This window comes from Oncorhynchus masou, chromosome 6 (genome assembly GCF_036934945.1).
Source record: "Oncorhynchus masou masou isolate Uvic2021 chromosome 6, UVic_Omas_1.1, whole genome shotgun sequence".
NCBI classification, from domain to species: Eukaryota; Metazoa; Chordata; class Actinopteri; order Salmoniformes; family Salmonidae; genus Oncorhynchus; species Oncorhynchus masou.
In genome coordinates this window covers 46,846,715-46,871,814 of record NC_088217.1, presented here as the reverse complement: position 1 = coordinate 46,871,814, position 25,100 = coordinate 46,846,715, and the positions used below count along the sequence as shown (strand labels likewise).

The 25,100-nt window shown below is 41.6% G+C and overlaps 1 protein-coding gene across 1 annotated transcript in view; it reads left to right on the top strand.

Moving 5' to 3' along the window:
• LOC135542154 (inositol 1,4,5-trisphosphate receptor type 1-like) overlaps positions 1–25,100 on the top strand; it is a 150,056-nt gene that overhangs the window by 122,463 nt on the left and 2,493 nt on the right. Inside the window, exons 53-61 of the mRNA XM_064968864.1 lie at positions 3,887–4,062; positions 4,216–4,222; positions 4,577–4,728; positions 4,815–5,004; positions 5,232–5,324; positions 7,022–7,170; positions 7,827–7,992; positions 14,867–15,027; positions 24,238–24,399. Coding sequence (XP_064824936.1) covers positions 3,887–4,062; positions 4,216–4,222; positions 4,577–4,728; positions 4,815–5,004; positions 5,232–5,324; positions 7,022–7,170; positions 7,827–7,992; positions 14,867–15,027; positions 24,238–24,399 — 1,256 coding nt within the window. The remainder of the gene's footprint in view (positions 1–3,886; positions 4,063–4,215; positions 4,223–4,576; positions 4,729–4,814; positions 5,005–5,231; positions 5,325–7,021; positions 7,171–7,826; positions 7,993–14,866; positions 15,028–24,237; positions 24,400–25,100) is intronic.

Sequence of the window (25,100 nt, the reverse complement as noted above, 5' to 3'; positions counted from 1 at the left end):
TATATCATCCTTCCACAAGATATAGTCCCAAAACAAATCTAGGGTTGCTACCCAAGCCGGGTGGTCGTTTGTGCTATTGGTTCGGTTGCTAGAGACGCGACCCAGTTGATAAGTCTTTTTGTTCTGTATCTATGGACTTGACCAAGTCATTCGTTCTAAATGTTCCATTTCTATACTGGCTGGCAACATTTTTATCCCTTGCTTGCTAGCTTGCCAACTACGGCTAACTTACAGTCACATCAAATAGTGCAGACAGAACAACAACAGTTGCTGCATTTGGCTGTTTTCTAGAGACATTTATTTGGATACATCCATAACAATGCGCTAATGAGGCACGATTTCGCCTGGCATAGAAAATGTGCTCTCTCGTTAGGACACTGTAGTTCAAAGGAGCTAGCCAACAACACAGCTAACACAATAACTTCAAACTGAAGCTGGAAACACTGCAAACTAGCTACACTTCATTTTGTTTTACCTTTTTTCAATTGACATTTCTTTGTGTACATCCATAAAATGATGCTGATTTAATGATTTCGACTGGCTGAGAAAGGCTGCCTCCCTCTATCACTCATCCCGACCCTTACACGTTCATTACTAGGGGACAGTTGGAGATCGAATTTGAATATTGAAACAATGTTGCAAATGTCAGAGGGACAGACAGTAAGGTTTAATACATCTCTGCTGTTAAAAACTAATTGTTAGTCTAAAAGAAATGTGAGATAATGTCTATATGCTTTTTATAGTGGAGATCAAGTTTATAACTTCCCTGCTTGGGCTGATGAGAAACTTGATTGCGCAGTCAGATGGAACAGAGTAAATAGGCATTTACATGTCATAGATTTAGCCTGTGGTATCTTGTGAAATAGACACCGGCTGGAATGCGCTTTTAACTAATCAGCATTCAGGATTAGACCAACCTGTTGTATAAATAAGAAATAAAACATGAAATGTGAAATGTGACAGAAGAAAAAAAGAAAAACACAAGAATGCAGTTATTTACAGGTCGTATATACAGTACAGGTCTTATATACAGGTCGTATATACAGTTACATATCTTATATACAGGTCTTATATACAGATATTTTATACAGGTCGTATATACAGTACAGGTCGTATATACCGATCTTGAACATCATTGTATCTGTGGAAATAAATATAAAGAAAACGATGAATACACAATACAAGTAATACTCAATGAAAAGATCTCAATTGCATAATCCTCGCATCCTCTCTCTTTGTCTCCTTCTCAAAACCCCTTGGATGAGAACGCCTTCTGACCTTCTCCTCCAATGGGTTTTGAGAAGGAGACGAGGAGAAAGGACATGAGAAGTATGCAATTGAGATCTTAATATCTTATAGGATCAGTGCATTTCACTGTGCCCCAGACTGTGAAATTTGACATTTCTTTTGGAACATATGGTCAGGCAAGAGCATAGCCACTCATTAGGCTTAGGTATTGAACATGGCATAATTGAGCTGCTCTTGTAGTTGGCCCAGGCGGGGCTTAGAATTGATTTCAAGCTTTTAAATCCTATCTTTTACCTTCACTGTATGCCAGTGTGCAAGGGGAAACTGTTGCCCCTGTGCAATGTCAGAATTGAATAAACAGGATTTATTTAGTCATTTTTGAGACATTTTCACATAACTGCCTTTTCTCTCCATCTCTCTCTCTCTCTCTCTCTCTCTCTCTCTCTCTCTCTCTCTCTGTTAGTCTGTGGTGATGTGTAAAACACAGCCCCAGTCATTAAGGCCTTTATTGTTCCAGGGCAGAGTTGCCGAGAGAAGACCCACATTGTGACTCGCATAAACTTTACATTGTTCTGTCTGGGGTCAAGCGGCGCAGTCCCTTTTGTTTTGAACTTCCTCAGAGAGAGAGAAGCGAAAACGCTTTTAGCTTAGAGCTAGAATACATTCATGTGGTTTCCAGTGTCTTCAAAGAGATTAGCATCAGACTGTAGGGTTCAGCTCAGGACATCAGCGAGGGCGGATATGATTTTGGCTTAACATAATTTAACTTTTGTGGGCTCCCGAGTGGTGCAGCGGTCTAAGGCACTGCATTTCAGTGCTAGAGGGGGCACTACAGACCCTGTTCGATTCCAGGCTGTATCACAACTGTGATTGGGAGTCCCATAGGGTGGCGCACAATTGGCCCAGCGACGTCCGGGCTAGGGTCTGGCCGGGGTAGGCCATCATTGTAAATAAGAATTTGTTCTTTACCGACTTGCCTAGTTAAAAAAAGGTTTAAAAACAAATTAATTAATGATGTAGCCAGCCATCATGTGCATAGAAGCTTGGCTCTTCAATCATTATTACTCAGTAGTAAATCTTAAACACATATACAGTTAATTGGTCCATAATAATGTCTCTCCGGATGTATGCCAGCTCTGATGCTGCTCGTTGTTAATGTTCAAACCAGCTGCTTGTAAAAGAGAAGTGAACTTCAGTGGCCTGGTAGACTTTTACGACTTTAAACAATGCTAGTTTCTCTAAAGGCCCGGTGCATTTACAGTGGTGAGCCTTGCCCAGAGCTCAGCTGATGCACTCTCCTATAAAACAAGTCAGAAAAAGCCTAGCAGTCATTCCATAGTGTGCTGCTTGTCCTAGTCTGCTCAAGACTTCCCAGGGAAGTGTTTGTCTGGAGAGGACCTGGTTGAGCTGTATGCTTCGTGCCTCTCCACTCTTCTGGAGGTGGGTCAGTGTGGCATGGCTGGCATAGCAGCTGCCTGTTGGGAGGGAGAATACTTGAGCCTAACTTAGCCATGTTAACACATGAAACTCCTCTCTTGTCTTTTGACCACGTGTCCACTCTGAGAATCTGCTTTGAAGTCTGTTCCCACAGACCTGCTTGTTTGGCCTTTCAAGATATCAGACAATGTGTGTAGAGGAGGTGTTGAGCAGTGGCTGCATCCTGCTCTCATTCTGCTTTACTCTGGTAGTGGAATCATTTGGACTTTTTGGAGAGAAAGGAATGGGGTTTGGAGAGGAGGCCTGTGACGTCCATTCCTCCCTCCGTGGCGGCGGAGTCTAGCTCCCTGGCGTGCTGTCAGCCGGCAGGCCTGGGATCCCTCCCAGACCATCCCTCATGAATTTCTCAGGAGCCAGTGGTATTTTTAGCGGACCCAGTTATGTAACGAGCACCTGTCATGTGATCTCTCCACGGAGAGGAGAGGAGAAGAGAGGGGCACGGACAGGGAGGGAGTGGGAGGAAGCTGAAAACTTGCCTTTGGCTGGGGCCTGGAAGTGAATACGGCAAAGACGACTGACCTTGTTTTCAGCTTAACACACGCACACACACATGCACAGATGTGTATACACACACACACACACACACACACACACACACACACACAAACAAACATTTATTCGACTGACTTTGTCCTTGTGTTGCACAGAGCAGAGCTGGGACTAAGCCACCAAGTTAGTGCCAGGTAAGCTCATTATAAAGCTTCACTGAGCCACAACGATCTGATGTCACACTTTCCGTATTATGTAACTGTTAGTATCGTAATGCTTTAGAGCTCTGCCTCATCTCCCTGGGGAGAAGAATGTGTCTGAACATGTCCAACAGGTGAAATTACTGCAGAGGGATATCCCTCACTGGAGGCCAAGAACATATTATTGTTTGCCCCGTTAATACTATCATTACAGCAGTTGGATGAGCCAGTGCTTGTAGTGTTGGCTGCTTTTTTCTTTTGAATCAACATTTAATGTAAAGAGATCTTTAACTGGATCTACTTTTAAAAGTGATGTAATTTACAGTAAACCTATGTGTTACTGTAGGTATATTATAGTAGGCATCTTACATGGACAACACTATCCACGTCCCATCCCGCCCTCCTTTTTAACCCTACTCTTGCCTCTCTCCTCTCCCACCTCCTCTCTCCAGGTACCCTGGATGGTCACCTGTCAGCTCTGCTGTGGATCGCCATGCTGGTTTCCCTGGCCATTGTCATCATCCTGCCCCAGCCCCACGGCGTCCGGGTCCTCATCGCCTCAACCATCCTCCGCCTCATCTTCTCTGTGGGCCTGGAGCCAACCCTCTTCCTCCTAGGGGCCTTCAACGTAAGTGTGTCTGCAAGTGTGTGTGCCTCTGTGACTGGATGGGTTTCTGGTCACTGGGTCCTTGCTTTTACGCCTGCCACGTTAGGTCACAGTAGCCTCTGTGCCCTCAAACACCCCGTCCAGTGGCCTCACCTCGCCCGTATGTGAGGTGAGGTGTGTAGTGCGTCACTGTGGGATTCCACAGAGCTGTGGCACTCTTGTCAACCAGGCCAACTAAACACTAAATGACATGTCTTCTAATGAATAAATACCTGTTGGATAGATGCATGACTCATGCTTTTACACAACATATTTTTAAGTCACCGATGTCAACTTCACTGTGTTCAAGTCCACCTCTTATTGACCTGTATCTATGCCAGTCTCTCGAAGTTGTTTGTGTTTGTCTTCTATGTCTGGTTATTTCTGAATATCCCTCCCTTGTTTTTGCATGCCATTATTTACCTTTTAAATTAACCTGGCAAAGTTGTTGCTCAATCCCTCCATGTTTTCCACTGTTCCTCAGGTGGGCAATAAGATGATCTTTTGATGAGTTTCGTGGGGAACAGAGGGACGTTCACTCGGGGCTACAAGGCCATGATCATGGATGTCGAGTTCCTCTACCACCTCCTCTACTTGATCATCTGTAGTCTGGGCGTCTTCGTCCATGTCTTCTTCTACAGTCTGCTGGTAAGAACTGGATTCACTCACTCACTCAATCACTCAGCCCCCCCTGCTTCCCACTAAGCTGTGTTTTTCTCTTGTCTCTCCTGCAGCTCTTTGACCTGGTGTACAGGGAGGAGACGCTGCTGAATGTGATCAAGAGTGTAACCCGTAATGGCCGCTCCATCCTGCTTACAGCCGTGCTGGCTCTCATCCTGGTCTACCTCTTCTCCATCGTGGGCTACATCTTCTTCCAGGATGACTTTCTACTTAACATTGACAGGATACCTAATAAAACACTTGGTAAGGTCAAAGAGCAGGCGCTCCCTATGTCACTTAAAGTTCCCAAACAGAATGGCTTCCTCAGTCTATCCTCCCCACCCTGATTGTCACATTTAAAACTTGTACCAGGTTTCCTGCTGTAAATTTAAGTCTGTAAGGCCTAATATGGTCCCTCGTTTGCAATAGACAATGCTGAGCCAAAAAAGGCGCAAAAGTTTCTCCTGACCCTATGATTTCCTGTTTGGCAGAGAGTGGAGCCAGTATGGTGGGAGAGTTCCTATCAGCAGAAGTGTGTCGGAAGGACAGTGGGGAGAACTGCTCCACAGAAGCTGTTGTGGATGGTATGTGCTCAAGAGAAAGGAAAATGTGTGTGCGCGGGCTTCTGCATCCTCACAGACCCCTAAGTCTACCCTCCTCCAGAGGAGAAGCTTCCCATAGTTCCACTGAGCCGTAAATGTGTACGGCCGGGCAGTCATGAGATTAGGCCTGGTTTAGGGAGGGGCATGAGTACCCGAATGACATCAAAACTCCATCTCTAACCAGAAATATTTTTTCTTTTCAAATATTGTAGAACTATTTGTCAAATGTATTTCATAACTCTTGTCAAAGTTAAATGTGTTACATTGAGATAGAGCTGGGTTAACTATCACATTACAACTTCTTTATTTAAGATTTTTTAAATATTTAAAATTGAAAAATATAAATGGCAATTATTTGATGGAAAATGCTTCTGATTTGCTCTCGGGGGGGGGGGGGTTTCAAGCACATAGCGAGAAGTGGGCACTATCAGCATGGCCGCCAAATGCATGGCCGCCAAATGTGAGTGTGAGGTTTCAAAGTATTTTGATCAAACTGATAATATTTGACCCATGTGCAATGCAAACTATGCAATATCAAGCTCTCCTATCACAGCACAACTAGCTCCATGAGATATCATATGCACAAAGAAACATTCAAAGAAGGGGGCCAAGCAGCAGAAATCTCGCATCACTTATTTTGCCACTGCAAAGTGCCGTGATCCCTTACTTAACCTACCTTTTATGTAGTCCTTTTGATTCCTAACATAAGGCTTCTACAAGCAAGCGGCATGGCTGAGGCCACTGCCTTTTTGAAGATTGTGTTCCACGGTGTAATATAAACAGTTGATATTATTATTAAATGTATCTTAAATTGCACCTTTTTTTTCTCAATATATGTGAGGACATTTTGCAATTAGGATTTGTTATCTGTAAAGGTTATGATAAATTATGCATTATTGTGCACAGTTGGCATATAGATAAATTGCAGGTAGCCTAGTGGTTAGGAATGCTGGGCCAGTATCCAAAAGGTTGCTATTTTGAATCCCTGAGCCTACTAGGTGAAACATCTGTCTGTGCCCTTGAGCAAGACACCTAACCCTGGGCTAGGGGAAGCACACAGGGACTTAGGCCATGCCATGTGCGTCTGCTGCTGGAGGACCAGGGTCCAGAAGAAGGGGAGAAGAGGTCAGGGGTTAATTGCCATCAGACCCAGGGCAGGTTGACGGGTTCGCTCTGAGAGGGCGCAGGGGGCAGCTTGTTGGGATCCAGGCATTCTAACGGACCCTGTAAGACTTCTTTAGAAAAATCTCCCAAATCAAAGACGATCTACATGCTGCCTTAATGTGCTCAGACAACCTTGTATGAACCTTGTCAGGCTCTGGGGATTCTGGGTTAAAACCTCATGGAGGCCACCGCCACCATCACCACCATCCAAATTAATGATGCTTGTCTGGTGACTTGTTGTTTTGTGAGAACAGTTTGGAAGGGTCAGATCGGTATTGTCTGTGGTTCCTGTGCTGGGATGTGACAGGCAGTGGAAGTTTCTATTGAGTGAGATGTTTTGTTTGCACAACATTTTCCTAATTGACGAGTTATTGTTTTCTCCTCAAGGCAGAATTTGCTATGAGGTCTTGTATATGAGAAATGTGGATTTGAGTTAGAGGATGTGGATTAAAAGGGTTTGTGGATTTGTTGTGGATATACTATGTGCAATACATGTCCCCGATGTCCCTCTGTAGCTGCCATAGCCACCCAACCGTCGGCAGTAGTGATCGAGGACAAGGAGAGGTCATGTGACTCTCTACTCATGTGTATTGTCACTGTCTTGAGTCACGGCCTGAGGAGTGGAGGTGGTGTGGGGGACGTCCTGCGGAAGCCATCCAAAGAGGTATGCAAATGCCCATGTTGAACACAACACCTAAGGCTGGTACAATTATCTTATAATTGTGTTACTGACAATTATGGACAATAACCGTAAACTAAAAATAATAATTGTCTTATTACATTCATTTTAGGAGAAGTGGGGATTCAACTTTATATTGAAGTGGATATACTAGTTTACCCAATAGCAGTTTTTTATTTTTACACGAAGTGGGTAAAGTTGGTCATTGTTTTACGAGCAGAATGGCACGGTGGGGGGAGCTTAATTTCAAAAACTTCCAAGCGGTAAAAACCATTTGTTTTTGGGACAGGGTTGTCACCAAAGCTGTGTTGTATTTGTAGCTTATTTTCAAAGATGCATTACAAGTTCAAAATATTTTTCAACCAAAATGACAAATATGACAATAACCGTGTCCATTTGCATGACAAGTAATCGTTCCATAATCGTCACAGCCCTAACAACACCAAAACATTTACATGTCCCACAGTTCCAGACTTGGGAAGAAACAAATACATTTTAGCTTCATTACAATCTCAATTATTGGGACAACTTTGCTGTAGTCGTGTTTCTTAGCCGCAGTTTGTTTTTGACAGTTGACTATTTGTAATGTTCAGATGTGTGTTATCAAACGTTTTTTTTTCTGTATTCTGTGTCTTTGGTAGGAGCCTCTGTTTGCTGGCAGGGTGATCTATGACCTGCTCTTCTTCTTCCTGGTCATCATCATCGTCCTCAACCTCATCTTCGGAGTCATCATCGACACCTTTGCCGACCTCAGGAGTGAAAAGCAAAAAAAAGAGGAAGTCCTGAAGACGACATGCTTTATCTGCGGTGAGTGGCCCTACCTGGACCTGGCTTGGCTCTTCTGGACTGTGTCCAATGCTAGTGATCAGTGGGCTGACGCTCGGCCTGAGACTGTCTGCTAATCTATCATGGTGGTAGCTACCATTTTGAGCTTGGGTTGGAATGACTAGTGGTTGTGGTCTGAAGAGTCGGAAGCAGTGCAATTTCAGAACAAGGTTTGCAGTGCAGCGAGCGTTGGAGGAGGATGAACAGACATTGCAGATGAGTGGTCTCAACCTGCACTTTAAGCCTGTCTGAGGCTGTTAATGTTGCATGCCTCACAGCTGGCCTGTGGCAGAATGGGGGCTGTTTTGCTCATCTCAGCAGTGTAAACAACAGAACGCCTTCTCTTCCCAGAACCAGAATGGTTAGTCATGGCTGATGTGTAGGAGTAACTTCCTCCTGTTGCCAATGCAGATTCTTGACCATGTTGGTGTGCTGTGCAATGCAATGGCAATGTACTGGATCACATCACCATATACAAGCTATTACTGCAGCTTTAGTTACTGTAGCCTATCCATTTTAAAACATTTTCCATTCCATTTTAGATATTGCAAGCATGATTGTAACAGGTTGGTGTTACTATAGGATGATTCCAAGCCAGCGGGAGGAGAGCATATATTTTTGTATCTCTTAACAAGCTTTTTACATTTGTATCACAAAACATTTTGGGGGGAAAATCATTATGAAATTGGGCATCTTAGGCCCTTTTTAGACCTATACATACATGCCTCCTGTAAGACCCTTCTATCTGTGAACGGTACATGATACAGACATAAAACATCTCAGTACATTATACTCTGAAAAACAAATTTTCACATTCAATTATTCAACATAAAAAATATGAATATCTCAAAACTACCCTTTTAGATTTAGTTTATTTTTAGACATATTGTTTGTAACAAAATGCTCTTCACATAAGTCATATTTCCAGAGTGGTACTTTTATCATATGATTAATTTTATACATAGAAATTGACATTATAGGTCAATAACCAATCACAGCCAAACAATAATTGATCATAACATACATCTAACACTAAATTGATCATACCTTCAGAATTAGCAGAGAGCCCACTCTGGAAATGTCATGTACTTGTAGAGTATATTGTTCCAAACAATATGGACTCTATTTTCGGCTGCCGTTAAGCCAGTACATTGGTCAAACACACTCATTTGCAATTGACCTGTTAAAGCCGACCCTCTTCTATTTCCCTAGTGCCAGGATTGGTAATTTCCCCGTTTTATATGAGCTCACTTGTTCTGGGGTGTGAGGGTTGGAAATATTTGAGATGTGTCCCTAAAAAAATGTGCCAAAGTGCCAGTTTCAGGCAGCACTGGTGGGGATATTTAAGACCAACCAAAAGCTGGTTTTAGCAGGTAACACGGTTGGTGATGGCATGGCTTTTGACAGCGGAAGCGCAGCCAATCCAGCCGTGATGCACAGTGCCCATAACAACAAGAGTTGTAAACCTCGTATTTAGAAACATACATAGAAACAGTTTCTTTCATTTTATTAAAAACCAAGCATAGCGTCCCCTCTCGATGAAGGCATTTTTTATTCATCCTGCAAATGCTTTCGCCAAGTAGTCAAGACTATTGATAAAGGGTTTGGCTCTTGAGACTGCTTTGAAATAAATCTTAATCACCTAAGCTTGATTAAAAGATCAAGTTTAGCAGCAAAATATTTTTTTTTATCTATGTAGGCTATTGTACATTGCATCGCAGTGCTAGTTGTGTCACTAGAGATTCTAGGTTCGAGTCCAGGCTCTGTCGCAGCCGGCCGCGACTGGGAGACCCATGGGGCGGCGCACAATTGGCCCAGCATTGTCTGGGTTAGGGGAGGGTTTGGTCAGCAGGGATTTCTTTGCCCCATCGCGTACTAGCGACTCCTGTGGTGGGCCAGGCGCAGTGCACACTGACATGGTTGCCAGGTGTTCGGTGTTTCCTCCGACACATTGGTGCGGCTGGCTTCCGGGTTAAGTGGGCATTGTGTCAAGAGGAGGATGCACGGCTCTTGACTTTCGTCGGTACGAGAATTGCAGCAACGAGACAAGACTGTAACTACCAATTGGATGCCACAAAATTGGGGAGAAAAAGGGGTACATTTTAGTTTTTGTTTTCAATTATTTAAAAAAAAATACATTCAGCAAACACTGGATGATTTTGTTTTACTGTTGCTGTTACTGTTACTCGTTACTGTAGTCTATGCTATTTAATAAACCGTATCAATCCACAATGGACTAGGAAGAGAATATTCCATACCCCAAGCCAAATTGGAGTTGATGACAATGCAAATATCGTCAACAACCTACATAACTTGAGACAACAGCATACAGTATTAAATGGAGATTTAAAGAACATAAATGGTTAAAGAAAAGTGTCATAAATAAAAACATATACCATTTTCATTTAAACCATTTTCAACGTCATATTCATCATCTCCAGCACCACCCCAACATCAACATATGTGACTCACCACCTGGATTCGGTCCTATGTAGCAAAATTTGAAAAAGTGTTTTTGTTTTACATTGGATAAAAGCTATATAGTTTTTATCCAATGTATATCATACACTACAGTTAAGGGACAATGAAAAAGTAATTCTGCTTCGAAAGTTGTAAACTTGTAACCCCACTTTGGCCCTTGAATGTTTTGGTATGCCAACTGGAGAGCACTTCTTTGTCTACACCCATTCAGCATCTTTCACACCCTCTTAAGCTTTGGCCCCACCCATCTCTTTAAGGATTCACATGTGAGGCCATGTTCTACACAGAGTGAGTATTGTAGTAAAAAAACAAAGATTTCAAGACTAAAAGTGGTAAAAGCAGGAGTGTACAATAAGGAAACTCAAGGTAAAAATACACTATCTAGTACTTGGCCTATATCCTAAACTGACTTTGGTGCAGGTCATGTTGTTCTTCACTTTACTATCTCTGGTAAACACACACTATATAAAATACAATGTAAGTTTATTTGTCACATGCACAGGATACAGAAGGTATAAACAGAACAGTGAAGTGGTAACACGACCGGTCAAAAGTTTTAGAACACCTACTCATTCAAAGGTTTTTCTTGATTTTTACCATTTTCTACATTGTAGACATCAAAACTATGAAATTAACACGCATGGAATCATGTAGTAACCAAAAAAGTGTTAAACAAATCAATATATATTTTAGATTCTTCAAAGTAGCCACCCTTTGCCTTGATGACAGCTTTGCACACTCTTGTAATTCTCTCAACTAGCTTCATGAGGTAGTCACCTGGACTGCATTTCAATTAACAGGTGTGCCTTGTTAAAAGTTCATTTGTGGAATTTATTTCCTTAATGCATTTGAGCCAATCAGTTGTGTTGTGACAAGGTAGGGGTGGTATAAAGAAGATAGCCCTATTTGGTAAAAGACCAAGTCCATATTATGGCAAGAACAGCTCAAATAAGCAAATAGAAACAACAGTCCATCATTACTTTTAAGACATGAAGGTCAGTCAATACGGAAAATTTCAAGAACTTTGAAAGTTTTTGAAAGTGCAGTCGCAAAAACCATCAAGCGCTATGATGAAACTGGCTCTCATGAAGGCTGCCACAGGAATGGAAGACCCAGAGTTACCCCTGCTGCAGAGGATAAATTCATTAAAGTTAGCAGCCTCATAATATGCAGCCGAAATAAATGCTTCACAGTGTTCAAGTAACAGACACATCTCAATATCAACTGTTCAGACGAGACTGAATCAGTCCTTCATGGTTGAATTGCTGCAAAGAAACCACTACTAAAAGACACCAATAATAAGAAGAGACTTGCTTGGGTCAAGAAACACATAATGGACATTAGACCTGTGAAAATGTGTCCTTTGGTCTGGAGTCCAAATGTGAGATTTTTGGTTCCAACCACCGTGTCTTTGTGAGACGCGGTGTGGGTGAACGGATGATCGCCGCATGTGTATTTCCCACCGTAAAGTATGGATTAGGAGGTGTTATGGTGTGGGGGTGCTTTAATGGTGACACTGTCTGTGATTTATTTAGAATTCAAAGCATACTTAACCAGCATGGCTACCACAGCATTCTGCAGCGATACGCCATCCCATCTGGTTTGGGCTTAGTGGGACTATCATTTGTTTTTCAACAGGACAATGACCCCACACACATCCAGGCTGTGTTAGCGCTATTTTACCAAGAAGGAGAGTGATGGAGTGCTGCATCAGATGACCTGGCCTCCACAATCCCCCGACTGTGGATTATTTCAACCAAAATAAGATGTTTGGGATGATTTTGACCACAGAGTGAAGGAAAAGCAGCCAACAAGTGCTCAGTATATGTGGGCACTCCTTCAAGACTGTTGGAAAAGCATTCCAAGCAAAGCTAGCTGATAGAATTCCAAGATTGTACAAACTGTCATCAAGTGTGGCTATTTGAAGAATCTTTGTTTCACACTTTTTTAGTTACTACGTGATTCCACATGTGTTATTTCATAGTGTTGATGTCTTCACTATTATTCTACAATGTAGAAAAGAGTACAAATAAAGAAAAACACTTGAATGAGTAGGTGTTCTAAAACTTTTGACCGGTAGTGTATTTGCATAGTAGCAATATCAAAAACAGAAAGTGTCCAAAAAATATATATTTTTTAAATATTTTAGAATTATTAGATGACGCTTACCCAGACACACTTGTCTAAATGAATGGGTCATGTGAAAGAAATGTCAAGACATGTTCATGAAATACAATAAATGGCTGTAATCACCCCCAGACACACCTGGCTAACTTGTAATCATCTGACGAAGTGGAGTTTTTTGTTTAGCTAGCTAGCTAGCTAAACAATGAACCGGCATAATCCCAACTCATACTGCTACCAATACAAACGTATTGTCATACAGTTTCTGTGGTCTCTGTTTGTGGTCTGCAGGTAGCTAAAGCTAACCAACTAGGTTCAATTTTAGCTAGCCAACATTAGGCTAGCAATGCAAATGGTTTCTGATTCGAATAATAGTACTGCAATGATCATACACATAGCGTAACGTTAGCTAGCGAGCCAGCAAGCTAAAGGTTGCTAGTTAGCGAACAGTAGGCTTTAACTTGCAATGAAAATTACTTTCTGCCAAAATTAGAAACATATCATTTCTGAAAATGTAGCTGGACTCTTACACATATACATGGATGAACGCTTCACATCACACAGGAACCATTTAACTTAATTTTGTTTGTAGCTTCATCTTGTTTGCCAGCGTTGTGTCAAGTCACTCCGGTTCACACTGACTGTGACGTGCATAAAGTAGCCCATCACAACTTTTTCCAACTGATCTGTCAATAGCACCTGCTAAATTCAGGGCATCAATGTTGTTGAGAAAAGTACCAAAACTTTTGTAGTTCTCGATGGCTAACATTATATCTTTCAAGATAGCCGTGGTAGAAAGGATTATCAACACATACTGAGCAGCTAAAGTTGTAGACAGAAGCGCGCTACATGGCAGACCAATCCAAAGTCATCTCCCGGCATGTTCAGCCCATCCATTATCTCAGCCAATTCATGGCGAGCAGGAAGGTTCCTGCCTTTTTCCGTGGCTAAACCAAATACGCTCGTAATTTAACAATTTTATTTGTATTTACAGACGGAATACAAGTTTGTTATTAAGGCACAAGAAAGTTCACAGGAAGTTCACCGAGGGCATTTCTGCAAAGACATTCAAATGCCTCTCCTGTGAAGTAGTGATGTGCGACATACGCCTAGCTTCCTGAAATGGGTCATGTGAAAATGGCACGTTTCTATGTTTTGTAGTAAAAAGAGATAGAAGAAACGTGTTTCCAATGACATCATCGGTGTGCATCATGTGATTTTAACCTATTATGAGTAGGCATTGCATACTAATTGCCTACTAATTGGTTGATAATGTCATTGGAAACACTTATCTTCCCCTTATCTTTTTTACTACAAAACATAGAAATGCACCATTTGCACACATATTGATGTTTGGGTAGTGCTGGGGAAGATCAATATGAAGTTACATTTAAAAAATATATTTTCCTTTAAGCCATGAATTGATTGATTTGGCCAGTGAGTGGCCAAGCCCTCGTCACACCTATCATTTATTTATTCATCAAAACAGAGCCCTTTCGTGCCACCACCAGCTATTGCACTCATAATTCCAGCATTGAAAATGACAAGAATATTTCTGAAACACCCCCAGACCTATAACACTACTGCCTGCCCTAAAACTGACTGTTGCTTTAGGTTTGTTAAAATCGAACACTGTGTCTTAAAATTAACAAATCTAAAAGTGTAGTTTGGAGATATTATGTTTTAATGTTTATTAAATGAATGTGAAAAAAAAAATCAGAAACGAAACATAATGCATATTTTAGGGCACACTATGATGAGTATATTGACACTAAGATTTTGTCTGTATCATGTGTGTTTTACAGATCATAGGGTCTTACAGAAGCCATGTATAGGTCTGAAAGGGGCCTAAAATGTACACTTTCATAAGGATTTTCCCAAGTGGTTTGTGATGCAAATGTAAAAAGCTTTTCAAACATCCTTCCTCCAGATGAAGATCTTATGTGAAAAGTTCCAGTTCAATCTGAGATATCAAAGATATTTTGAACCACCCATTTAGCAGACGTCTCTGGGCCTATTCTATTCTCTCTCTGAAATGCATTGTGTTCTTTTCTGCAATGACGCAACTTCCCCGTGCTATTGTTGTGCAGTCAGTCATTCCAACTAAGGTCATGACAATCACCAGACTCATAATGATTGACCCATTATTGCCACACATGCATTGTTTGTTTACAGATGAAGAATGCAGTAACTGGCATGCATGTGTCTTCTTATTTGAGCATTTGTTTTTTGTATGTCCCCTCATGTGCAGGCCTGGAAAGGGACAAGTTTGACAACAAGACAGTGACATTTGAAGAGCACATCAAGGTGGAGCACAACATGTGGCACTACCTGTTCTTCATAGTGCTGGTGAAGGTGAAGGACTCCACAGAGTACACAGGACCAGAGAGCTACGTCGCTGAGATGATCAGGGTACGACTAGACTACTAAGCATAGTACCAGCCAGCTTATTACGAATGAGATTCTTGATTTTACACATCAAAATAGGCAGGGGTGTGGTCATAAATATATCTCGAACAGGGAGTTTGCAGTTCTGCATGACTTCATCAGAGAGGCTCACATATCTGAGCTTTGATCAAATGTGTCTCCTGCGAATGCAGGTCAGCTCCTATACTAAATAAAGAAATACATTTTGGCATGCAGTTAAATATCTCTGTCCCGTGGTGAGAATACATCTAAAAAAATCTTCAGAAATAGAAAACCACAAGCACCAATACATTGTCGACTTTTTAAAAGTCATCCTCCACCCTGTTTTACCGTGTTACACCCTCTGGTCCATCGATATCGCCCCTGTCTGGTTACTGCCAGGAGGTAGCCTCGTGATAGCTGCTGAACAGTGTGGGAAACCCCTCCCTTCCACAATGTCTGCTGTGTCTCCTATGCCAACCAGGCCTGAGGTTATTGCACTGAAGACCTAATTACCTACTCTTCCAAAGGCATGGAGGCATCTCGAACACATACATTGACATTTAGACTGAAGAACTCCACGGGAGGTATAGTTCATTCCTTGGTGTCTTTAGAATTGTTTAAAAATATGTTGTTGCTCGATGAGTTTTGTTCAAATTCTGTTCTTGAATGTCAGTAGGCTAGTGATTTTAGTGATTTCATGGAGAATTATAGCTGTCAAAGGAAAGCCCCTTCTTCAACAGTGGTAACTTTCCTGATGCAGTCGTGCTGGTGTTGGCTTCTGACACAGTTTTCAGGCACTATTTGGCCCAGTTCTCGGTTTGAGGTGCACTGCGAGGTCTTATGAGGAGTCATCTGATTTGGGATTAACTAACCCCCTCTTAGCCTTGGACCCTACTGAGCCAAACAGAGCTTGTCGGGGACACATTGTGGTCCAAAGGAGGATTTAAAGTGACCTCTGCTTGAGAGAGGGCACATGGTGTGTTAGAATCCACTGACCCGTCAACTCGAACAGTGAACCACAACTGGACTCACGCAACATGTTTGATCATGTGGGGCCTCCTGCTCTGGGTTGGGAGCTAAATTAGGTGTCTGCAGCACGGCTCTCGGGAGAGCTCAGACATGGTAATTTATTGCAAGAAGCTGAGTTTAGAGAATTCACAGCTTAGATGTTAGCTCTCCAGCATCAGGAGGTTCATGCATGTCTGCATGCAGGCTCTGGGCTATTAATGGATCAAAACTTTTACCAAGAACTAAGTTAATAGCTTGTATGTGTGTATATGTGTGGGTATACAGTTGAAGTCGGAAGTTTACATACACCTTAGTCAAATACATTTAAACTCAGTTTTTCACAATTCCTGACATTTAATCTTAGTAAAATGTCCATGTTTTAGGTCAGTTAGGATCACTACTTTCTTTTAAGAATTTGAAATGTCAGAATAATAGTAGAGAGAATTATTTATTTCAGCTTTTATTTCTTCACATTCCCAGTGGGTCAGAAGTTTACATACACTCAATTAGTATTTGGTAGAATTGCCTTTAAATTGTTTAACTTGGGTCAAATGTTTTGGGTATCCTTCCACAAGCTTCCCACAATACATTTTGGCCCATTCCTCCTGACAGAGCTGGTGTAACTGACTCACGTTTGTAGGTATCCTTGCTCGCACACGCTTTTTCAGTTCTGCCCACACATTTTCTATAGGATTGAGGTCAGGCCTTTGTGATGGCCACTCCAATACCTTGACTTTGTTGTCCTTAAGCCATTTTTCCACAACTTCGGAAGTATGCTTGGAGTCATTGTCCATTTGGAAGACCCATTTGTGACCAAACTTTAACTTCCTGACTGATGTCTTGAGATGTTGCTTCACTATAGCCACATCCTTTTCCTCATGAATCATTCTATTTTGTGAAGTGCACCAGGCCCTCCTGCAGCAAAGCACTCCCACAACATGCTGCCACCCCTGTGCTTCACGGTTGGGATGGTGTTCTTCGGCTTGCAAGCCTCCCACTTTTTCCAACAAACATAACGATGGCCATTATGGCCAAACAATTCTATTTTTGTTTCATCAGACCAGAGGACATTTCTCCAAAAAGTACAATCTTTGTCCACATGTGCAGTAGCAAAACCGCAGATAGATACTTTTGTACCTCTTTCCTCCAGCATCTTCACAAGGTACTTTGCTGTTGTTCTGGAATTGATTTGCACTTTTCACACCAAAGTACGTTCATCTCTAGGAGACAGAACGCGTTTCCTTCCTGAGCGGTATAACGGCTGCGTGGCCCCATGGTGTTTATACTTGCGTACTATTGTTTGTACAGATGAACGTGGTACCTTCAAGCGTTTGGAAATTGCTCCTAAGAATTAACCAGACTTGTGGATGTCTACAAAAACAAATTCTGAGGTCTTGGCTGATTTATTTTGATTTTCCCATGATGTCAAGCAAAGAGGCAATGCGTAGGCCTTGAAGGTAGGCCTTGAAATGCATCCACAGGTACACCTCCAATTGACTCAAATTATGTCAATTAGCCAATCAGAAGCTTCTAAAGCCATGACATCGTTTTCTGGAATTCTCCAAGCTGTTTAAAGCCACAGTCAACTTAGTGTATGTAAACTTCTGACCCACTGGAATTGTGATACAGTGAATTATAAGTGAAATAATCTGTCTGTAAACAATTGTTGGAAAAATTACTTGTGTCATGCACAAAGTGGATGTCCTAACCGACTTGCCAAAGCTATAGTTTGTTAACAAGAAATTTGTGCAGTGGTTGAAAAACAAGTTTTAATGACCTAAGTGTATGTAAACTTCCGACTTCAACTGTATGTACGTGTGTCTGTGTATATATGCTGAAAGAAAGGAAATTATTTTTGTCCATTAAAATAACATTAAATTGATCAGAAATACAGTGACATTGTGAATGATGTAAATTACTATTGTAGCTGGAAACGGCTGATTTTTAATGGAATATCTACATAGGTGTCAGAGACCCATTATCAGCAACCATCACTCCTGTGTTCCAATGGCACGGTGTGTTAGCTAATCCAAGTTTATAATTTTAAAAGGCTAATTGATCATTATAAAACCCTTTTGCAATTATGTTAGCACATCTGAAAACTGTTGTCTGGATTAAAGAAGCAATAAAACTGGCCTTCTTTAGACTAGTTGAGTATCTGGAGCTTCAGCATTTTTGGGTTCGATTACAGGCTCAAAATGGCCAGAAACAAAGACCTTTCTTCCGAAACTCGTCAGTCTATTTTTGTTCTGAGAATTGAAGGCTATTCCTTGAGAGAAATTGCCAAGAAACTGAAGATCTCGTACAATGCTGTGTCCTACTCGCTTCACAGAACAGCGTAATTGGTCTCTAACCAGAATAGAAAGAGGGGTGGGAGGCCCCGGTGCACAACTAAGCAAGAGGACAAGTGCATTAGAGTGTCTAGTTTGAGAAACAAATGTCTCACAAGTCCTCAACTGGCAGCTTCATTAAATAGTACCCACAAAACACCAGTCTCAACGTCAACAGGATTCTGGCCTTCTAGGCTGGTGTTTTGTGGGTACTATTTAATGAAGCTGCCAGTTTAGTTTAGCCTTATTCTAAAAATGATTAAATAAAAAGTGTTCCTCATCAATCTTCACACAATACCTCATAATGACGAAGCGAAAACAGGTTTTTAGACATATTTGCAAATTTATTTAACAAAAAAAAAATGTTTTAAATGCTTTTTAACTTAAGTATTCAGACATTGCTATGAGACTCGAAATTGAGCTCAGGTGCATCCTGTTTCCATTGATCATCCTTGAGATGTTTCTACAACTTGATTGGAGTCCAGCTGTGGTAAATTAAATTGATTGGACATGATTTGGAACGGTACACACCTGTCTATATAAAGTCCCACAGTTGACAGTACTTGTCAGAGCAAAAACCAAGCCATCAGATCTAAGGAATTGTCCGTAGAGCTCAGAGACAGCGATTACAGCTTTGAGTCTTCTTGGGTATGACACTACAAGCTTGGCACAACTGTATTTGTGTAGTTTCTCCCATTCTCCTCTGCACATCCTCTCAAGCTCTGTCTGGTTTGATGGGGAGTATCACTGCACAGCTATTTTCAGGTCTCTCCAGAGATGTTCGATCGGGTTAAAGTCTGGGCTCTGGCTGAGCCACTCAAGGACATTCAGAGACTTGTCCCGAAGCCACTCCTGCGTTGCCTTGGCTGTGTGTTTAGGGTCTTTGTCCTGTTGGAAGGTGAACCTTCGCCCCAGTCTGAGGTCCTGAGCGCTCTCAAGCAGGTTTTCATCAATCTCTTCGTACTTTGCTCTTTTCGTCTTTCCCTTGATCCTGACTCGTCTCCCAGTCCCTGTCACTGAAAAACATCACCACAGTATGCTGCTGTTGCCACCACCATGCTAGGTTTCCTCCAGACATGATGCTTGGCATTCAGGCCAAAGAGTTCAATCTTGGTTTCATCAGACCAGAGAATCTTGTTTCTCATGGTCTGAGAGTCCTTTAGGTGACTTTTGGCAAATTCCAAGCGAGCTGTCCTGTGTCTTTTAACTGAGATGTGGCTTCTGTCTGGAAACTGGTCGGATTTGTGGAGTGCTGCAGAGATGGTTGTCCTTCCGGAAGGTTCTCCCATCTCCACAGAGGAACTCTGGAGTTCTGTCAGAGTGACCATCGGGTTCTTGGTCACCTCCCAGACCAAGGCCCTTCTTCCCCAATTGCTCAGTTTGGCCGGGCGACCAGGTTTAGGAAGAGTCTTGTTGACTCCAAACGTTTTCCATTTTAAAAATGATGGAGGTCACTACGTTCTTGGGGAACTTCAGTGCTGCAGAAATAGTTTGGTACCCTTCTCCAGATCTGTGCCTTGACACAATCCTGTCTTGGAGCTCTATGGACAATTCCTTCCACCTCATGGCTTGGTTTATGCTCTGACATGCACTGTCAACTGTGGGATTTATATAGACAGGTGTGTGCCTTTACAAATCAAATAGAATCAGTTGAATTGACCACAGGTGGACCCAAATCAAGTTGTAGAAACATCTCAAGAACGATCAATGGAAACAGGATGCACCTTAGCTCATTTTCAAGTCTCATAGCAATGCTTATGTAAATGTGATATTTCTGTTCTTTATTTTACATGACTTAGCAAAGAAATCTAAAAACCTGTTTTTGCTTTCTCATTATTCGGTATTGTATGTAGATTGATGAGACAAACAAACAATTTAGTACATTTTAAAATAAGGCTGTAACATAACAAAATGTGGAAAAAGTCAAGGGATCTGAATACTTTCTGAATGCATTGCATGTAAAATGTATATGCAAAATGTGTGTATATGTTCGCAAGAAAGCTGTAAAAAAGGAAAGTTATTTTTGACCACCGAAGAGGGGGATGGATTAATAAAAGAAAATACATGTTTGAGCTTTTAGAATCTGAGAAGTGGAGGAATCGGTCACATTAGTTATCCTCTTATGATGTCACAACTCAACACAGGAGATCTTTCTTCTTCATTTGACATGGTATGGGAAAAGGCTCCCTATGTTGGTGTAATAGGCTTAATACTGTATAATAGTTCTATTGATACATTTCCCCTTCTTTCTCCCCTGGTTACCCTAACAAGCATGACAGTGTCTCATGATGATGCTGTCTGAAGTGGTGAAGACACCTCATATGCACAGAGGGGATTTAAGAGATCAGGGGGTGTAGATAGAAGTCAGACAAGTCTGACAATGACTGGGACTGACGTCAATTGCAGAAAGCCTTGGCTGAAGTGTCGGGTTGAAGGCTTACATTTATATTGCTTGACTTGGGTACGCCAGAATCTGTTGCCCTCATTATTATTGCGGCCCATGCTCGCTGCTCCGAGATGCATCCACATCGTAATTTGAACTTTGAATCGCATTGATAAGAGAATGCTTTAGAGGCATTTCAGAAGAAGAGGAGTGAAGAAGGAGTTTTCCCATTGTGTTTTGCACATTGTTTCTATTTCTTTGTTTGGTCTATTTTGAAATATGATCTGTTTCTTTAATTTGTGTGGAAGAGTAGTAGATGTGGTGGGTTGTCAGTATGTCAGGTGGCCTGTGGCTTGCCTGTGACGTTTCTGTTGCTGTCAAAACCACACAGCATCCTGTTTCTCTGTCATGGCCCTTGTGGTTCTAATAATGGAAAATGAATTTCTGTCATTTCCATTGAGCTACTGTGAAGATTAATTTAATGTCAGCGGTGACATCGGTCTGAGACTTACTGGAAGTGTTTTCACTTGTAAACACTGAGAAAGGAAAAGGGGTTTTGGGGGGCTGGGCTGTCAAACTGACTCTTGACACAGACAGCAAAGGGCAGGATGATCAATCTTGCTGTACTGCACGCCTCTGCCCCTTTCTCATCCAAGTTAAGCCTGGCACTTTGATTACAAATTGATTTCAGACAAATAATGTTGACACGATTTTACTTATGTCATTATGTCTGAGCTATACATTCTTTTTCTTGAAGGATTTGTTTCTACGTTCAGCAGTACACTAGCAGAGCAATCTAGTATACTGTGTCGGTGCATTTCTAGTCTATTATAGTAGGTAGATGTCCAATACAGAGTACGCATGTACATGATCACATGTGGGAAAGCAGCATTGTGCTGCGAGGGGGGTGTGGAGTTGAGCATGCACACAGCTCGTCTTTCCTCATCTCAGAATGAGTCTCTGTGTGATTCCCCTGTCCTGCTGTTTGTCTGACCTAGGACTAGCCTGTGGCCCATGCAGCCGCCACTCTCGCCCCCGCATCTCAGACTACACCACTGAAACCCAGGGACTTTTCCAGCCATGCAGCTGTGCTCACAACCAGCGACAGTGCAGGTGCTACCCAGCACGCTCCTGTTCAAGCACACAATCTACTGTTCGGTTTGTAGTTAAGCTAACTGTAATGCAATTTTGTAGGGTCTGGGAGTGCACATGCATGTACATGTAGCTAAAGGAGTGACTATATTTTAATGGTATGCATCTACCAACGTGTGTTTTTGTTGATGGGACTTCCAGACAGACCGATTCACACAGCCTCCGTTTGTTTGAGGGCAGGTTCAGACAGTGCACAATAACATTGGTATGTAGTAGCCAAGTGCTGGAGGAGATGGAGGGGTGACAGAATGTGCTCAGAGTGGCCCTTTGCCGCTCGCCTGGATGAACGCAGCGACCCTTTCACTGGCTCAAGGCTCTGAAGTGACTGGCCGTCACACTTACTGTGTTCTCCACGCGTAAACGTTTGTGCACTAGGTGCGCTGGGCATGCCTTGTACAGTATGTTTTCCCTTTTCTATTTTTAGAAGCCATCAGTTTAGTCATGCAATTCCACTCGAGTAGAGCAGATGAGCATAAGAAATTAATTGAGAGGTATTGACTGATTGATAGCTGTTGTGTTTTGATGTGTACTGTAGGCTACACACTAAGGAGGAGCGTGGAAACTTTTTACAAATGAGGATAGAGGCAAAGAGTCGTTACAAATCACTGTGGATGACTTGAGACGTTTTTCTTACCTCAACTATTTAGATGTGAAACTAATCAGTGGTGGTATTTGGAAAATTCAAGCAATTCTCATTTTGTCACTTAATGGGTGTGTTGTGTTAAACTCCACATTGCCACCGAAGAGGACGTTTACATGCAACAATATACCACATTAATGAAATGGGGAACTCAGCCTTATATTGCTAGTTAAGTCTGAGTAAATGTTCCTCTATTCGGCCCTCACACATCCAACCTGACTGTGTTATTGTATAATTAGATCATCATTTTTTAAAGGAAGTTGTCTCGGTAAGTTTGAACTCCCTGGTATGGAAAGTCCCCAACATTAATTCTATTACATTTTATTATAGTCTTGATAAGGACAGACAGACAGACAGACAGACAGACAGACAGACAGACAGACAGACAGACAGACAGACAGACAGACAGACAGACAGACAAAGAGGGATTGAGAGAAACACAAGTCAAAGAGGCATCTGTTTGCCAAGTGGAGCCGTAGCTAGCTAATATATTTGATGTCATTCTGACTTACCCTAATGTGTAAGGCTTTGTCAAAGAAAATCAAAGGCTGTTAGCATGTTATTGGTGAAATTTGATGAAATAAGTGTTCACCAGAAATGTAATTACACTGAACAAAAATATGAATGCAAGGTGTTGGTCCCATGTTTCATGAGCTGAAATGATCCCACAAATTTTCCATAGGCACAAAAAGATAATTTCTCGTCAATTTATTTATTTTTTTACAAATTTGGTTACATACCTGTTAGTGTGCAGTTCTCCTTTGTAAACATAATCCATCCCCCTGACAGGTGTGGCATATCAACAAGCTGTTTCAACAGCATTATCATTACACAGGTGCCCCTTGTGCTGGGGACAATAAAAGGCCACTCTAAAATGTCCAACACAATGCCACAGATTTGAGGGAGCATGCAATTGGCATGCTGACTGCAGGAATGTCCACCAGAGCTGTTGCCAGAGAATTGAATGTTAATTTCTCTACCATAAGCCGCCTCCAATGTCATTTTAGATCATTTTGTCAGTACGTCCAACTGGCCTCACAAATGCAGACCACGCGTATGGTGTCATGTGGGCGAGCGGTTTGCTGAGTCAACTTTGTGAACAGAGTGCCCCATGGTGGCGGTGGGGTTCGGTATGGGCAGGCATACAGACAACGGACACAATTGCATTTTATCGATGGGTATTTGAGTGCACAGAAATACCTTGACAATATCCTGAGGCCTAATGTGAGGTCAATTTTTTAAAGGTATATATTTTTTAAAGGTATATGTGAACAACAGATGCACATCTGTATTCCCAGTCATGTGGAATCCATAGACTATTGTCTAATGCATTTATTACAAATGACTGATTTCCTCATATGAACTGTAACTCAATAAAATCTTTAAAATTGTTACATGTTGTGTTTTATATTTTTGTTCTGCATACATTAAATTAATGACAAAATGTGATGAAAATATACCTTTTTTCCCTGAGCAAACAATTTGTAAAGATATTTGATTGATGTTTAAATGATAGGTTATTTAATCAATTCTGGGTAGTACATTTTTGTCCACTTTATGGAAGTGTTACGAAAATGTTACCAAATATTTTCTATATATTCTTTTATAATCATGATTAGAGACAAGAATTTAAATGTATTGTGCTCCAACAAATGTTCTAGTCATGCTTAAATAACATCTCTTCTCCCTCTGGTCACCAGGAGCACAACCTTGACTGGTTTCCACGGATGCGGGCCATGTCTCTGGTCTGTAGCGATGCGGACGGGGAGCAAAATGAAATCAGGAGCCTACAGGAGAAACTGGAGTCTACCATGAAGCTAGTCTCCAACCTCTCTGGACAACTGACTGAGCTCAAGGAGCAGGTGAGTCGACCCTTTTGCCTGTGACTAGATGGTGGTCTGTATAGATATTGCTATGAAAATATTACATTATTTCGATATTTTTCCATGTCATTTGTGTAGCTTTGATCTGTTTGATAGCAACTCGTTGCCTTGTAGGTGTAGAGCTTACTAAAATCAGAAGGCAATGACTCATAGTTCACAATGCTGCAGCTCATGTGGCCTTCAACCTGATCTGATTTACGTCATTAAGCAAGGATTAGTTCCACAATGACTTAGCTCACACTGTATTGTGGGCATCCTAGTCAGAGCTAGAGCGTCTTTAAATGCAGTAATTATATTTATGTACATTAATCTGGTAGACTTTATATGCCCATGGTCAGATTACAGTAAATTGGCAAGATGATAATGATGATCTTAACACCTTTTATTTCCTATTAACATATCAAAAATATTATTATAATAACAATGATCATAATGACAATGACTATCATTTAATTATACAACCTTTATTAGTTGTGTTCGTTTCAAGAAAATGTTACTGGTCATAAATCATTTCATCGAACTCTGCATACTGTTTCTTGTAAACAAAGTAGTATTTTGGTCTATCAATAAAATTAGACGTGTCTATGAGGAAGTGGGTGTTATCTAGACACTGACCCAGACAGAAGGAAATGGTTGTTGTGTGGCTAAAAGGTTTGGATGAGGGCACAAAAACCCTTTTC